Genomic DNA, 17,323 nt, shown 5'->3' with positions numbered 1-17,323 from the left:
CCCCCCCCCGATAACGATTTGAAAAGCTTTCATTGCTATGTATAGCAATGCCTCAACTGTCCACCATTAATTTTTAGTCGCCATCTTGATAAGTGAGGATGAGACTTTTTATCAAACAATGTGAAAAATTAAGCGAAGTACATTAATTTAAGCAAATTTATCACAATAAAATGATCATGGATCAAGTGTACAACTACGTACTTTACCATGATAGCATAGATTCTAAACTGCTGTACACGAACGCATGCTATAGTTTTTGAGTATTCACCACTGTTGGCTTGTCCCTGTTTGAAAAGATGCAAGAAAGTAGAAGAGAAAAAAGATAAGAAAGAAAAGAAAGAAAGCTATATTCGCGCTTGGACTGATCGTGCATAGCTTCCAATTAATGCATGATGAAGAGTCAATAGGGCGATGATACATTTCCGCTTCAGGTAACTCTCGCAATTATTAGATCAAACATTTAATTATCGCAGTTGATTGAATTATATTTTTGGAAATTTACTTTATATTATTTTGAAGATTTTGATTGTTTCACTTAATGTGTGGATACGTTTGTGCGTCCGTGTTCTCTCTATTGTGTCTATTTTTAAACTTGAATATCAGCTATTCGAATACCTCCAATAATGGACGAACAAGTCTCGAACGAGTCTCAACTTAGCAACTCTAATGATGACAAAAAATGTTTATTTATTCATCACAAGCCGGTCTTTTATGTCTATTCTGCATATTTTATAATGAAAATCTTTTTACTGTCGCCCTCCAGTGCATGACAAGAAATTATTTATCTTTGGTGAACGCGTGAATTGCATGTTGGTGTTCAAGATGATTGCTTTCAAACGACCGCCTCCAATGCACTATTTATTGCTTTGTCTATTTAACATTATTTTAAGTCAATCATACTTAATCAGTCAAATCAGTGCTCGCGGGTTCAAATCTCAGGGACAGTAACTGCTCAGTCGATCAAGGCATAATAATTACTGATTTTAGCACACGACCGCTGAACTACGCCTACTCTCTCCTCTTTTCTTCTTTGCTATACATAAGCGATCGGTTGGGTGCCTAAGAAATATTAATACTTAATCAATTATTAGTCTCTTCGTCCGCAAATATAACTTACACTGTTTCTTGTCCAACAAACGATGTACGCGTTAACAATTTCAATCAATCCCATAAAATTTGAGTTTAACGACGATAAACATAACGGGTTTCATGGTTCTTCTTGGACTAATTGAAACTCAAAGTCGGAAGCAATCATTATCTACAGCGTCCTAGTGCAACATCTTGTCTTTCTCACATTCCAACTGCTTTTCAGATATAGCATGTTTGAGTGCCAGATGCTTTGATTTCAAGCTATTTGCGCGCAATTCAAAAATATAGAATATCCAATGGATAATTCCATCCGCCACGCACCCCTTATGGTATAGTGTATGGAAGTTTCAACGTTTTTAGGGTTATATTAGCCACAGCCAAATATAATTTTCGTACTTGTTTCTCTTAATGACACTCAGAAATTTTTCTCATACGAACCCCACTCATTTCAATTTGTTTGTTGTAACTTTAGTTTTAGTTTTCGAAGAAGTGCTGTATGGGATTTCGTAAAAAGCTTAAGTCAAAAGCAATGGGCACTTCAACCTAATCGCTTAGAATTTTTTTTAAAAATCTTTAAAAGTTACAGCATCGTGATAAGTGACTAATCTTATATTTATGCATAGGGGCCCAGAAAACTTTTTCTCTGAAAAAATTGAACCTAACATAATAAGCGGCTTTAAAAAATCGAGAGGCAGTCTTTCTCACTTTGCATATAACTGTTTTCTTCCGAGAAATCTTTCAAGAAACAAACTTACCAACAATTACTGACTGTCTGAATATTCCAAATGCAAATGTTCCCTTCATCGTGTGATGATTTCAAAACACAGACAAACAACAAATGCGCTGACGTTAGCAAATCAAGTAGTCGTATCATATTTACGTGATCAGAATTTTTGCAAATACCTAATATTAACATTATCATATTATTTTGTATATTATTTTTAGCCAGGTTTCTACATTTTTGTACTTTACACAACTACAGGATACAGGGTATATCAAGTGTATGCGAACGTGTGTAGCACCCAGAACATGTTGACATAAGCCCACCTTTTATCATACCAGGACTTGTCTGTCCGCCTGCCCATCTGATATTTGGTCAAATATTTTTATGTTCACCCTACAGATCGCAATTTTCGAACTAATTTTTTAAAACTTAGTACAATTACGTATTTCTGCCTAAGGACAAACGCTCTTAAAAATGATTCGGAGCGGACCACTTTTTCGACCACTCCCCATATAACGTCTTATTTTGATAAGTCCTTATAAGAAATAAGATTGTAACTTTTAGAATTTTGCGCTAAAAATCATATAGCGATAGTATTTCGGCATTCTAAATTGGTGTGAAAACTTTGGATCGGATAGGGCAATTCTTTAAGCGCTTTGCCCTAAAACCATTCATACAGAAACTGAATCTTTATATGGTAAAAAGGCCTCATTTTCTATACTTTTTGCTAAAAATTCTGTCATAATAATAATTCGGCATAAAAATTAACCCCACCAAATTTGGACAACGTAGGTCTATTTACGGACCACGTCGTATATACAGGCTCTTATGAAAGCAAAACCTTGCATGGCGCAAAGTCTAATTTATGATTTGTTTTGACAGAAGCTTATGATGGAAAATAATAAAATCTTTGTTCGCTAAATTTAAATGGAATCACCCAGTATGAGGCCTTTCAAGAAAATTATGCATTTCCTTAAAAATAATGTAATGTAATGTAATGTGTCGCGTATTTTTAAGAAATTGGAGGTATGGCCATATTAAGCGAAGTGGTGTAGTGTATCTAATCTGCTGTCTTGCCCGACTATTGCATTCTTAAGTCTTTTTTTTTTTTTTGTTTTTTTTTGCAATATCACTGAGCACTTTCCCTTGGTCATTGTAGCGTAATTGTCAGTATCATACAATGGTTCGTTGAATCTTTTTGTATCGGCTTTTAAGGATAACAGTTTCGATAGGACGAATAGACTGTGTATAGGAGCGGTGTTGTGTTGTGAACGAACGTGTGTAATACTGTGCCGTTCGTAATTCTCAATAAATCTACGCATTTTAATAATCGCCTTTTCATGGTTTCGTATCTGAATACTAATTTCTTCATATCGTAATAATTTTATTCTCATATTGAAATCTTCTTACTGTTCATATTCTCACATATATTGTTTTACCTTAACATCTTTATAGTTTAGTTTCTTTTTGCATTCACACAACTGCAGTCTCATATAATATTCCCGCATCTTTCATATTTTTATATTTATGCTTTCATATCTCTTCTTAGGTTCTTTATGTTTCTCTACTCTAACGTCTCCATATCCGTACACCATATTTATATGTTCACTTTTTCCTTTCACCATGTTCTAATATTCGTACTTTTATATTCTTGATCATTATTATTATTTATGTATATACATATATAAATCAGGTCGTCAAGGATGAAATTTGTAGAAAAACTACGTTTTCACTTTAGTCACTTAAGCTATAAATAAGTAAATATTGTTTGTTTGCGAACAGTAAATTTCAACGATAATCCATAGCCACTCTAAATGGGGTCACACTCAACATTGACACTTAGTTCGTCATTATTGATACAGATTGAACTGATTCTGGGCGGCTGTGTAAGTTATTTGTGAGGTCTAAGCTGCCTGCACGAACCATGGCGAACCGATTTAATATTGCCTGGACATGCAAGTAGTTCTGTCGATTATTTAGATAGCAGTTGCTCAGAAGTATGTTCACCGTTGGGTTGGCAGTTATAGAGGAAGATTTCAAAAATTTCTCGCTGTTTCCTAGGTTTTTCTAGTTTCTTCTGCACTGTAGGTGTGTAAAAAAAGAGATTACGCCCATTTTTCAATCTGATATTGTTAATCGATCAAGGCATGTTTGTGCTATAGTTCAGCATCCTATCTTCATTTCTGCGGCTATGTTGATTGACAAAATCTTTTCGTCAAATTGACGGGATTTTCTAGAAATAGTTGTACAAAGTACAGATAAAACAAAATGGACGTGTTCCAAAAAAAAAAATAGTAGACCTATACGTGTATTGCTTCGTTTTTAGCTGAATATTTTGAAAATTTCTGCTAGCCCGCTTTGATTTAATTCTGGATTGGATTATATTATAAACACTCTTTCTTTTTATTATTTTCCTAACATCTTCAACTTGCCCTCTATTGTTTCTTTCTTGCACATTTTTCGGGTCCTTTCATTTTGAAATTACGAATTGTTCGTTTTTTTAATATGACCGCTCAGGCAATGGCCACACTAGGTATAATATGGTAACGTTCAAAAAGAAGTGAGAAAAGACAAAGAGATATGAGACTATGCCGCAGCATAGTGGGTGGAGACTCAACTGGGAGCGTTACGTTTTTACCGACCGACCGTCCGACTATAGATGTGATCACGTATGCTCCATCATAATGAGATTTGAACAGGCGAACATTTAACATTTTGACATTCTACTAATCCTGTATTTAATCAGGTGTCTCTATGCTTCCCACCATTTGTGGTACAAATATAAAAAAATTGCGCGGACGGTTGTGACACCCAGAAGGACTTAAGATAGACCAGCTGTAATCGAAATTCATTTTCTGAATCGATCTAAGCTCTATCTGTCCGCCTGAAATCTGTCCCCGTATTCTCACATTCAACCGTCGTGGTCGTGATTTTCGATATATTTTGAAGAGGTTTGGTCCACTAATGTGGTTTGGCATAAGGACGAAACTTATCAAAAATGGTTTGGATACTTTCAACCGCTCCCCAACTCACGCCTTATATTGACAAAACATTGTAATTTTTTGAATTTCGCGACAAAAGTCGCTTATCAATAGTATTTTGGCATTGTAAAGTGGTGTGAAAACTTTGGATCGGATGGAGCAATTGTTTAATCTCCTTGCCATGTCAACGTTCCTACAGAAATTAAAAAGGTAAAAAGGCCTAATTTTCGATAATTCTTGATGAAAACTATCAATAATAATAATTTGACATTAAAATTAACTTTATCGGGGGTCCACATATTTGATTTCAACTCATATAGGGATTCTAATGAAAAAGAAGGCTTTATAAGCCCAAACGGTCTAAACAAGATATTTTACAATAAGAATTTGTCCTTAGCAAGCCAAGTATAAGGAATTTTGATCACATACATCTATTTTTTCGATCGCACCATGTATATATAGGGTCTCTCATGAAGAGAAGCTCGTCTATTGCGAAAAAAGCTAATTTGTGGTTTTTTGGGACGGAAGAAAAGATCACCAGTTGGTAACTATGTTTTTATTAATCATTCAAATGTAAGCAAATCTGTGCCAATTTTTGATATACACATCATACCCACTACACAACAACGTAACACATCATTGATGTTGGTTTACTGAAGCTTCCTTTTTTTGTAGAACATTGGAAAAAGCTGCGTTTCGTAGGCAGCATCACGAAAACAACTGTTATTTCTCAACTAATGCTCGAAATGTCAATAAACTTTGATCCATTTCGTTGGAAACTTGGTACTATCTAAAGATCATAGAGATGATGGCTATATATAAGTTATCCGTAACATAGCTTATTAAATAATGTTTTATGCATTAAAGCAGAATTTATCGAATTATGGCAACAGAAAAGTAATCAACAAATGTCAATCTAAAGAATGTGTGAGAAGCCTGGCGCTCTCCTTTCCCTGATACTCAAAAAATTTTTTGTTTAAGGCTTACTTACTTTTTCTAAGAAGATTGCAGGCCCTTTGCCATTGCAGCACTTTCTTACCTTGCTCGTCTACATATACACAACGTTGCGCCGTTTCCATTGAGTGAAAACCGTCTCTATTGCCTACGATGGCAGATAATTAAACTGGCAATGACATGCTTGGTCATCAATCCAGCTCATGTTTTGCAAGACCCTCTCAGGCATTCATATTGTTACGAAATTCGCTTTTCTCGGATACGATTCGTATCGCTAGATAGTGGTTTTTCTAAGAGAAATGCATATGCACGTTTTCACTGCAAGACTCTTCTGTTCATAATCAATTTGTTTAAGGATAGGACTATTTACACTTTGCTTTGGCAATATTATTGACTTCTCAACTCTAACCTTCTTTTTCGACTCAAATGTTCTTGTCTGACTAATTCTACCTTCCGCAAATATTCTAGTTATATAAATTTTGACAAGCATATTACTATTACCTAAGTTCATGGCTTCATTTTTAGTCCGCTAACCTGCCTTCCTGCCAATCTTTTTCGTCGGCCCGCAGCTGCATGACGCGGCGCGAATAAGTACTTGGGCTTTCCCCGTCAAGGGAATTTATTATTTTTGGAAAAATTAATTAGCTGGAATGAATTGGAATTGGGATTTCCGTAACAAAACATTTTAAAATTTTTGTAATTGTATCAGAAGCAATAATCGTACCTCATGAACTAAACAGATTGCTTGCCAATGAATCCATCGAACCTTCACATGATCTTTAATAAATGCAAGGAAAACTCTGTTCTACTATACTGCAAGGTCTCTTAATCTTGATGATTTGTTAATAGGATTCGAAATAATTCTGAAATTATTTCAGAAAAAGTCGCGAGCGCTAAAACTTCTTAACTGTTGTAAAAACAATTTCGCTCAGCCAACGCAGGGCGAACCTAATCTACTTCCCCTTGCCTTTTAAAGTGTTGAAATACTATATATCTTACTTTAAGATAAAAAAGTAAGCAACAAATAATCAGACGAAATCTGTCATTCTACAGACAAACAAAAGTCACGGCTTAACATTGCCGATAAAACTTTGTTTGGCCCATACGTAGGAAAGTACAATTTTCACGACGCTGACCGCATTAAGGATCGAAATTTTTGTATGTACCGTACATGCTTATTGCATCAAAATTATAACAAATATTTTATTAGAAGTATTGCCGATCGCTAGCTATATATTTTGCCCATTTGTCTGACAATTTGCCAAAAAAACTATTGCTGTTGTTTTAAGGGAAACTGTTGGTTGGATCATTTTCAGCGAATGCGTGTTCCATAGATGTACATAGATGTAGAAACAAGCGGTAATCGGAAGAACTCGCGTTTAATGAGTAAGCCGCATGGGCGGGAACTTCAATGTTCCGACATACGCATGAGCAAATGCCCTAGAAAAATACCACATGATATAACCTTTTTTGATAGTTCGTGCTCGTTTTTCGAACACCGAACCGTTGAAATCAATTCTGTGTTGTTCGCAGTGTTGGGTATCAATGTTACGACTGCTGCTTGTTGCCAGATGTCCAAGCTACAAAAGAAAAAAACACAACTGCAGGCACATATGTCCTTTACACGAGGTGTTAGTGCGGTCTCTACGCAAATTCCGCTTGTATGTTTACACATCTAGTAAATATCTCTGCTAGACAAATTCGTCACGCCCTTTTACAGTTATCATAACGTTTCAATCATATGTTATTGGCGTCATTAATGTCGACACTTAAGTAACTCTTCCTTCGATTTGATTGAAATTTAAGTTCAACTGCACGCGTAAGTGCAATCATACAGGCTTTGCGTCCATTAGAGAAGGAGATTTGTTCCTGTGTAAAAGATTTTTCCTAATTTCATTTTCTTCTTCATAACGACAACATTCTGAATCGGTTAACAATCGCTGGTAATCAATCATTAAGGCAATCAATTACTTTGAAATCTTAGATCAACTTTGCTGTTAATTCAAGTCTTTATTTCTTAACTTTTTATGTTGCTATCCACGTCATATGATCAAGGACAGTCTGCTATAAATGGTGCGAATTTTCAATCCCCGGTTTATAGAAATCCACAGGTCGTGAAGCAAAATATGACGCAAGGTGCCTCCTTAATAAGCTAGATTTGAAAATTCATATTACGATTTAATTTTCAGAAAGTTATAGCTTGGAACATCTTATGTTATCATTTGCTATTAAGAAACGTATCTCTACGAAATCTGGGTAGCAATAAAGTGCAAATTGGTTGACAAATATTCTCATTCTTGTCTCAGATAGTTGATGCTTTACCAGCATTCTTTGCCTGTTTGCCTTTCCAATTCCGCCTAGGCGTCTACGTATAGTTGACCAAGTCGATCCAAGATTTCTCGATAGTTCCTATAGAGATATAGTTGATTTTCGATTAGCTCCCTCTAGAGATTTGAAGGCGTTATTTTCAAAAGCGACAGGTCATCCATTTCGAGGCCTGTCACGGAGATCATAATCAGCAGCAACGATCCATCTTGTTGACTTGAATACATCTTCATAAATCTCGCTAGTTTTCTTTGTCGACACCATTGCATTACAGCCCGTATGAAAATGAAAAAGTGTGCAATAACGCACTCCAACTTGCAAGATATTGAAAATAAAATTTGCTGCAATCGCTATGTAAGAGATGAATAGGACCCCTAAACGATTAAATCGCGCGCTCGAATCGAACCAAGCACTTTTGAATATGTACGTACACTTTTAAATATGTGCGTAAATAGTGGCTAAAAATTTATTGAGAATATTTTGATAGTTATTACCCATATGTATTACCGATACTCGAATCGATTCTAAGATCCCTTAAGAATAAACCTCAAGATAGGGCTTCCAAGACTTGAAGCGCAAACATCAGAAATCTTAAATGCTTAAAAGCGATGAATATTCGAACACGAGCATGAAAGTCAAGCTAAGATAAAAGCAAGTGACTATCGTCGTGTCCAAACTGTAGGCAAAAGTCTATAAATAAGTGCTTTCTCACAAAATCAAGGTGCAAACAAGCGGCGATACTACGCACTGTTAGGTAATCGTACTGGAAAATGTAAGCAACAAGTTGTTGCACTTGAAATGTCAATTTGCAAAGAATTTAGGGCGGGCGCACTATACTTTTTTGCAAAGAACCACCACGAAAGGATATGTACATATATATTTCTTTTGTTTATTCAGAAATCCATAACACGTTTACGTATTCATTTATGCATTTCCGTCATATAACGATCATTGAATTTTTCTCTTTTTCAATCTTTCTGTGTGGCTTTCTCTCTTTTAACATCTTTCTTCTTTTCTCTCACTAAGCATGCTTAATTCAGTGTAAAATAATTTAAAGAAACAAAACAAAAGATATAACAAAAAAATAAGAAATGTTGTGATCTTGTTTAATGTTGTTGTTGTATATAATTCTATATTAATCAAGACCAAACTGCTTTTTGCATAGAAGTGTTCCCTCATCCAATAATGTTGCTGCTACATACCATTGGCCAACAAGTCCTATATTGCCACCTATATCTAGTAGAACTCCACATTTAGTGCCTGACACTCATATGTCGTCTAACGGATCTGCAGTTAATAATTACACCTCTTCCAATAAGTATGGCAGCTGAATAGAAGAACACCGTTCCGCAGTTGATATCGAAATGAATGCCCTCAACACACAAAAGCCTCATGCACTTCCCCATCTCAACATCAAGAGCGCAATTACGCTATCAACAGTAGCACCGTCGGTTAGTAACATCGCTCTTAGCAACGTTTCGGATTACTTGCAAAATCAACAGCAAAGGCAGCCAACAATATTGCGAACGTACGAGAGGCCTCTAAACAGTTTCATTATTCCCAAGCGAGGACCACCAGAATCGTTACGAATTATAGAAACTGTTATTGCTGAAGATGCTGAAACCAACACAAATTCACCGGAGTCAACATCGTCGTCCCAACTACTTCTTACTTCAACTACCGTGCAACAACCAACACCGTTACCGCAAATGTCGACCACATCGTCCTTCTCAATGAGCGCATCGTCACCATCAGTGCAATATACAATCATGCCGCAGTCTTTCTCATTTTCACCTACGATATTCGCCACTGAAGCTACAACATCGTTTATGACCACCTCGGCATCGGTACCAGTCGCTGTCTCCGCCTCAACTAATAAATTCACTCGGAAAAGAGAGCCCATGTGTAAAAGCAACTCAAACAACACTATTTCTCAATTAGCCAATTGTAAAGCTTTCTCGAAATAGTGTCTAATCGACAACCCAAAATTATCGTAGTGCCGCCACAGTCACCACAGTCGAACGTAATTTACCGAATACATGACAGCCAGAGGCGATGCAGATACTTAAAAATACACGCGAAATGCAAATTTCTTGACTACACTTCTCCAGTGATACACAACTTTGACGAAACCAAAAACAGTAAGTCGTTCAATATGCTATTTGCGTTTGTCGAAATCGTATAAGTATTGAAATGCGGTTATCTCAGGTAAAATTCTTTAACTGCGCTATTTTCAGTTGTCACAAAAAACAAAAAAAAAACAAAACAAAAAAAAACATCACATATAGAAGAAAAAGTGTGCAAAGTTATGCTGACTTCTTTTCTAACAATTTGTATCATCTAATTAGAACAGGAAGAAAGAGAAAGAATACAATACTGAAAATAGTGCATATACGTATGTGAGGCATATTTTAAAGAACACGTATGTGCATGCATGTATGTGCAGCTTTTATATATTATATTCAAATGCCATTGCAGACGATGAATGGACTTGATATAGAAGTTGCGTACATATGCACCGCGTATAGATGTGTATGTACATATGCATGTACATATGTATATACACATAAAATAGTTTTAAGCAATTCGTTCATAAACAGATACACACACATCCACTTTTATACCCAAAAATCCAATGAAAATAATAAAAACAATAATATTTAATTTAATGTTAGGGTAGCACAACAACTATTAAAACATACTAAGTAGAATAAATATATAAAAAACAATTATTGCCATATCTATATAACATATAGGTAGAGATATGTGCATATTTTCAATTCAAGAACTGAACATCACAATAATGTTTACAATTAAAAAAACGGACGCATATATTATGTGAGATGTGTTTAAAGAATGAAAGAATACAAAAAATGTCGAAAAACAAATACACATGAATACCTTCCAAGGTGCGCATACACACACACATTTTGATTATTGAATTATTTATTAAGTTTTACAAAATTTCTAACAAAAATAAAAAGGCATCTTTTAACACAAAGAGAACACAGCGGCAGATCAACAAGAGACATGTGTATGTGACTTATTATTATAACTTTTCTTTCTTTCATTTATATCATTATTCCCAGCCCAGCATGTATGATGTGAGAAATACTGATAACGGTGCAAAGTCACTTTGGCCTCACAATTCTGGTATCTGGTCCGCCTCTTACATATTAGATAATCTTTTCCCCATTGTTCTATGTATGCTTGCGTGTTTGCTTTGCTATATATATATATGTGTGTGTGTGTGTGTGTCATAGCCTAAAAGCTAGTCCGCATATAAATTTTAGGGGAAAACATTAATCTTCTGAGCAGTCGTGAAGCTGCTTCTTAAAATTCAAAAATTTACGTCTCAAACAGATTGGAAACAAGTAAAAGCACTATGGTGGACCACGGCATAACATTAACAATAAATATCGGATCCGAAGCATTTTCAGTAGCGTTCGCCCGTGAGGTAAAACGTGTGTGTGAACATGTGACAAAGCTCATCTAAATATCTCAAAAATTGTGACGGGTAGGCTGAACACGAAAAGACAAGATATACAGGCGGGTAGACAGGCTGGCAAGCTCAAAACGGTTCAGAAGGTGATTCTACACCAATCGGTATAGTAAAAATATTGGATTTATTTTAAGTCCTTGTAGGTGTTGTCACAAATGGTATGGATTACACAGGGAAGTTCCATATCCTCCGTCCGAAACAATGCTATACATTTAACATTTTGTTTTTAAAATTGGATTTTCCTTTTTATGTAATTTTGTTATATATATATACATATATGCGTGTGTGTGTGTGTGTGTGTGTGTGGTAAAAGACAAAGAAAATAATATGAAACAGTCTTGATATTGAAAAAGAAAATAGAGAACAAACCGTACAAACATGAAATTTTGCATTTCCATCTCAGTTGGAAGGTCCGATTTTACATCGCTTACATCCAGGATGGCCAGTCAATTAAAACGAATATTTGCTTTGATTGGTAATCCCCTTTAATCCCCTTCTTTCGTACCGCTTTTTAATTGAAATCAATGAATGAGTCCTATTAAATGTCAGACGGACTTATTTACAATTTATCCTCATCTCTTGCTCGTCTATGAATGCGTAAAGTAAAAATTGTAATTTTTCTTTTTACAGCTTCAAAACTGGAAAAGAGGTAATAGTTTGAGCCACCAATCTTTAATATGCCTAATGTATAGTAAGCATAACAGCTGTTACCCTTGAGAAACAATAGTTCGCTGAAACCCGCTGTCCTATTAGCTTTCTTATGCAATGTTTTCGTCTTAATGAAAACATTGCACGAAATTCTTTGATTTAGGAGCTCAGAGCAAAGCCTTATCCTAACATAATAATAAGTTTACATAAGACATGGTGCACTCAAGAACCATTATAGTGTGATTTATTCAAGAATCCCTAAAATCGTATGTTTTCTAAAAGTGTTATCATATGCACAACCACGACCTTTCATTATCTTTACCAAGCATAGTGAAAATTAATGAAATAATAAATGTCTTGCAAAAGGTCAAGCTACCTATAAAAAGGCCAAAAATGATATTGATCTATGCGATAAGCAAAGAAACTACTTGAACTTACTTCTTACCATATTTAATATGATGATACTGCCCTCATGAAACATAACCTTATTGGGACAAATCAAATCGAAACGTCGATAACGTCTTCAGTAATGTATTAGTTACTGGCTAAAGAGAAAAAGAGACTCAAACTCTATGCGAACTATGTAAATTATATGAACATCATGAACGATCATTTATGAGAGCTGTATAAAATATTAGTCCAAAACAGGGTCTTTAACGGCTCGATAAAGTGATTGCAGAGAATAAAATTCTGGCGAACACCCTAATTATAAGATTTGTAAGGTCCGTCCCAAGAGAAATACCAGTTTTACTGCTTGCATACTATTGTCATTGTAGGAAGTTCGCGTCATAACTCATCCCATTTTATAACCGAATAAATCAAAATTTTATAGTTGCGCGATTGCACATCTTTTAAAATGGGGACTTTTAAATTCATATTTCCAATCAAATTTCGGAATCAGAAACGATTACTTTAAAACGTACGTGTCTTAGCATGTTGAAAGAAGATCCCTTAAGCGAAGTAATGGCGAATGATATTGAATATTCAGAATTAAGCAGTACAAATCCCTATTATCTTAGGTTAGAAAATTCACATGTCGTCTGATATGGGCCAAATTGAAAGAACATGAAAGAAGGAATAAGTCAATTGCGCAACATATTCATCGAGGCATCGAGGTAACACAAAGAACGGTCCGCTGCAACGTAAAGCATAAAACTAAAGTCTACTTTTCTTAAACTTTATTTGTTATGCGATAACCAAAAAACAACAAAAAAAAAAAAAAAAACGAAAAAAAAAAAAAAAAAGAAAAAAATGGCCTGTAAATTAAAAAAAATTAAATTTTTTTTTTTTTTTTTTTTTTTTTCTTGTTCTTATGAAACCGCTATAAGCAGCAAAGTTGTGGAGAATTTTCATTACCAAGTTTAAAGAAATACTTAAATCGTCAATTTTTTAGCGAAAACTCGTGACAATATTTTGCTAATTGAAACTAATTTTAGTTTCTGCTAAGGCTTACAACCTCTAACTTGATCCGGCTTACGAATTAAACGCAGATTGAATAATGTGCTATAACGTTTTAAATTATCGGCGCAAATAAGCAAATATGTACATCTTTTGCATTATATTATATTATATGAATAGCGTAAGTAAATAAATCCATACATATATACATATATGCGCATAAGAGTTATATTAAAAATTGTTAAAATATATACATTTTTGTTTTAAGTGTTCATCTTATCAATTTAACTTATTTAAGCCATCATTTACTTATTTATTTATTGTAATAAATTTACTTAAATATTATTGTATAGTTACACATAAACCGCGTACATAATAGTAAACAAAAAAAAAAAAAAAAATTCTGTATTTTCATGCCAGTCGTACCACTAGAAGATGGGAGTATATTAATTTTATCATTTCGTTTACGTTTTCGCTTAAGAAAAACACATCAGAAATACTTTTAGATTCATTGAACACATACATATGCCTGATTGCTTTGTTCCGTGCCGGTGAAAGCGCATATAGAAGACACAGTCTATGAATCTTTGAGCAGCCCGCAGCAATTAGCGTTAGACGACTTGAATCGATTTATTAAGTCCGGGCTTGAAAAATAGACAAACTTTTCACTATTTCACTACACTACTCAGTTAGTACAAACACAAAACAAAGAAGAAAGATGTTGCTTAAACAAGTAAGAACATTATAGTCGGAGAAGGGCGGCCATTGGATACCCTACTTCGCCACTTCGCCTAGTACAACTACTCACTCATTTTGGTAAAGCAAAAGCATAATTATCATGAAATCCCGCTTATTGGTGTACAAACATCAAAACATCACATAACGTGATCTAAATTTTGCAAACTTTAGTTACTTCCTAAGAATGTAATTAGTTTTTTGGCTTCCCTCACAAAAAACTAGTAACTAGATTTTCTCTCCAGTATTGCAATATTGAAAACCATACCATTTTACCATATAAAGATTCAGTGATCGTAGAAACGGTTATGTGAGAGAGGGTTCAAAAAATTACTCCAACCCATCCAAGGTTTTCATAACAATTTAGCAAGTTTTGTCGAAAAATGTTAAAAAGTTCAAGTTTTTCCCGTGTAATCGGCTTTTCAAAGTAAGACGTTATAGGGGAATGGTTGAAAAAGTGGACCGTTTTGAGTCGTTTTCAAAAGCGTTAGTTATTGGGTTAAAACACGTCCGTGTATCAAATGTCATCAAAATATCTCAAAAATTGCGACCTATGGTGGGTCAATTTTAGCCCTACTGGGTATTACATACGCAAGCACAAACGTAACCACAAGTAGTGTAGGGCGTAAAAGTGTTGCTTAGGAATATAAGCGGGTTTTAAAAAAAGGTCACATGTTAAGAAATTCAAACTGAACTCCGCTTCAGATGTATTTGTGATTATTTTTCAACAAACTGTTGGTTATAAAATGTAATTTTGCCTTCTCCGTGCCTGACTTCTGTCGGAAGTCTACGTAAATTTCTAATACAGGATCATCCATTTTGTGACTTCGAATGTAAATGTACATGTAAATAAAACAAGCTTTTAAAATGTGGATCAAATGTTTTTCAACATATTGGTTGGACCTTGGCATTATCTGTGACATACGTACAAAATTGTACACCGTATAGGAAATGTCAAAAGTTTTTACGAAAACAGTGAGCCAATTAGGTTAAATAGCTTTGTACACTACGATTATCGGTCCTTTGATGTAAGAAGTAACACGTCTGATGTTTCTAAAGGGCCTTGCCGTGTACAAATAAAACTTTTGGATGAGGTTTATAGGCTGTAATTAACAATGGAGAATGCTACAGAATCACGGTAACTACATTTTTGGTATCAAAAATTAGACGATTTCGACTTGAACGATATGTGGATAAATGGAGAAAAGTTCAACGACCGTGTAATCTCCAAAATTTGTTTATGTATGAGTGTCGCAATAATCAAGCGCTATAACTGTATTGGACTTTTTATTCTGAGGCTATGCTGGACCATGGGCTCACTCCAGTGAACAACGAACGCCCGCTGCGCTTCTTCACCAAGATGATTCGTGTTAACGATGAAGTGAGAGGAGATTTACGTGAAAAAATGGCAAAAAGTTGATGCTCCAGGATTAAATTTTTGCAGAGGTCCAAAAGCAGTCATTTGCACACTAAATCATTTTTAATTACAAATGCCATGAGCTGATATCGAAAATTAAGGGAAATTCGTATTGATATCTTCTATCGTTTAGCTTTTATTAGAAATTGAAGAAACAATAATTTCTGAATCGATCTAAGCTTGTCTGTCCGTCTGTCCATTTTGTTTTTTTGTGTTCACCCTACAAGCAGCAATTTTTGAAATATTTTGATGAAATTCGATGCAGAAACAGGATTGAAAATAATTCGGATCGGACCACTTTTCCAGCCACTTTTCGTGTAACACTGTATTTTAGAAAGTGGTCGCATGAATAACTGTAACGAGGTAGATATTGTGCCCGTAGTCCACATCGTTTATAAAATTAAGAATGTTATACCGTTACCATGAAATTTTTCAAACCTTTACGAGATGAATCATTTCGTAACCAACTTCTAGATTTCGATAGTCCGGGAAGAATTCTCTTTCTTTTGCTTACTACTTTAACAACAAAGAAACGATAGAATTCCTTATGGACAAAACTTGGATAATTATAGCTGCACAAGATTTTTAAAATATGGAAGACTCTAATTGGATTGATCGGCAGAGGTCGCGGGGTATAGGCAAATTCTTTGCTTCTTACGGCGACCGGATTATATTTTGGACTAAATTACATTGTGATGAAAAGGAATATGGTACTTTAATAAAAAATTTTTCGAAAAAGTAAATTATTATTTTCTTATATTTTATTATTCCTTTGGTAAAACTTCACTGCAACATATCTTACACTTAATGCGTTAGGCGCTTTGGATGTTCATCTAAAAAAGTGAAAATATTTGATTTAGCACGATGTCTCCAATCGACAATTGGAACGTTTCGAATTTGAGGAATAGCAAGTAATCAAGCAAATATGATGATATTCTTCCCAACAAACCCATTCTTAATCCCTTTTCGAGGGAATAGGCCGGTCAGAAGTGTTTCTGTTTGAGAAACAGGCAAGGGGAGTTTAATTAATTAGATGTAAATTTAATTACTTCCTTTTTGATAATTACTAGTGAATGGTTTACTGCGAGGTTGGTCTTTGTTCATCAAATTTTTTTTCATTAACGCTTAGAGGAATACGCTTAGAATCTCCCCCTCCACCCATATCCCCTATCCATACTCCCCACTCCCCTCTCACCTCTTCCCCATCATCCCACATTCTCAGCGCACTGTTACTAGTAGCCCAGACCTTAAACGCTCACTTCTTTCTATCAAAGACGGAACTCTTAGGTAATAAATACACAGCCGTAGATAAATTTTGTTCAAACTTTGACGACAATAAATATAACGGAAAGGAGTGTTAAGCACACACATTACCCAAATTTATATATATACTCTCTACTGCTCTTGGATATGAAATCAGTTATCATGACTTATATTACTTAACGATTCGCATAAGTTTAATGTTTAGTTTATTAATTTATTTTAAATGTTTACAATCGTGTATTACTTAATCATACTTATGTATATATGTATGTATGTATGTATGTATG

General features: G+C 34.8%; 1 protein-coding gene across 22 annotated transcripts in view; it reads left to right on the top strand.

Moving 5' to 3' along the window:
- Nucleotides 1–9,453, top strand: part of LOC119633132 (small conductance calcium-activated potassium channel protein) — a 244,980-nt gene extending 235,527 nt beyond the window's left edge. For 17 of the 22 annotated variants that reach the window (XM_038026553.1, XM_038026492.1, XM_038026483.1 and 14 more), the window contains one exon: nt 9,218–9,430. In XM_038026553.1, coding sequence (XP_037882481.1) covers nt 9,218–9,404 — 187 coding nt within the window. In that variant the 3' untranslated portion in view covers nt 9,405–9,430. Of the gene's footprint in view, nt 1–9,217 lie in introns of all 22 variants that reach the window. The other 5 variants (XM_038026527.1, XM_038026511.1, XM_038026573.1 and 2 more) reach the window with 3 other exon arrangements.
- Nucleotides 9,454–17,323: the final 7,870 nt, after the last annotated feature.

This window comes from Glossina fuscipes, unplaced genomic scaffold, assembly GCF_014805625.2.
Source record: "Glossina fuscipes isolate IAEA_lab_2018 unplaced genomic scaffold, Yale_Gfus_2 0, whole genome shotgun sequence".
Classification (NCBI taxonomy): domain Eukaryota; kingdom Metazoa; phylum Arthropoda; class Insecta; order Diptera; family Glossinidae; genus Glossina; species Glossina fuscipes.
The sequence above is the reverse complement of the archived record's forward strand: the minus strand, read 5'-3'. Positions and strand labels throughout refer to the sequence as shown.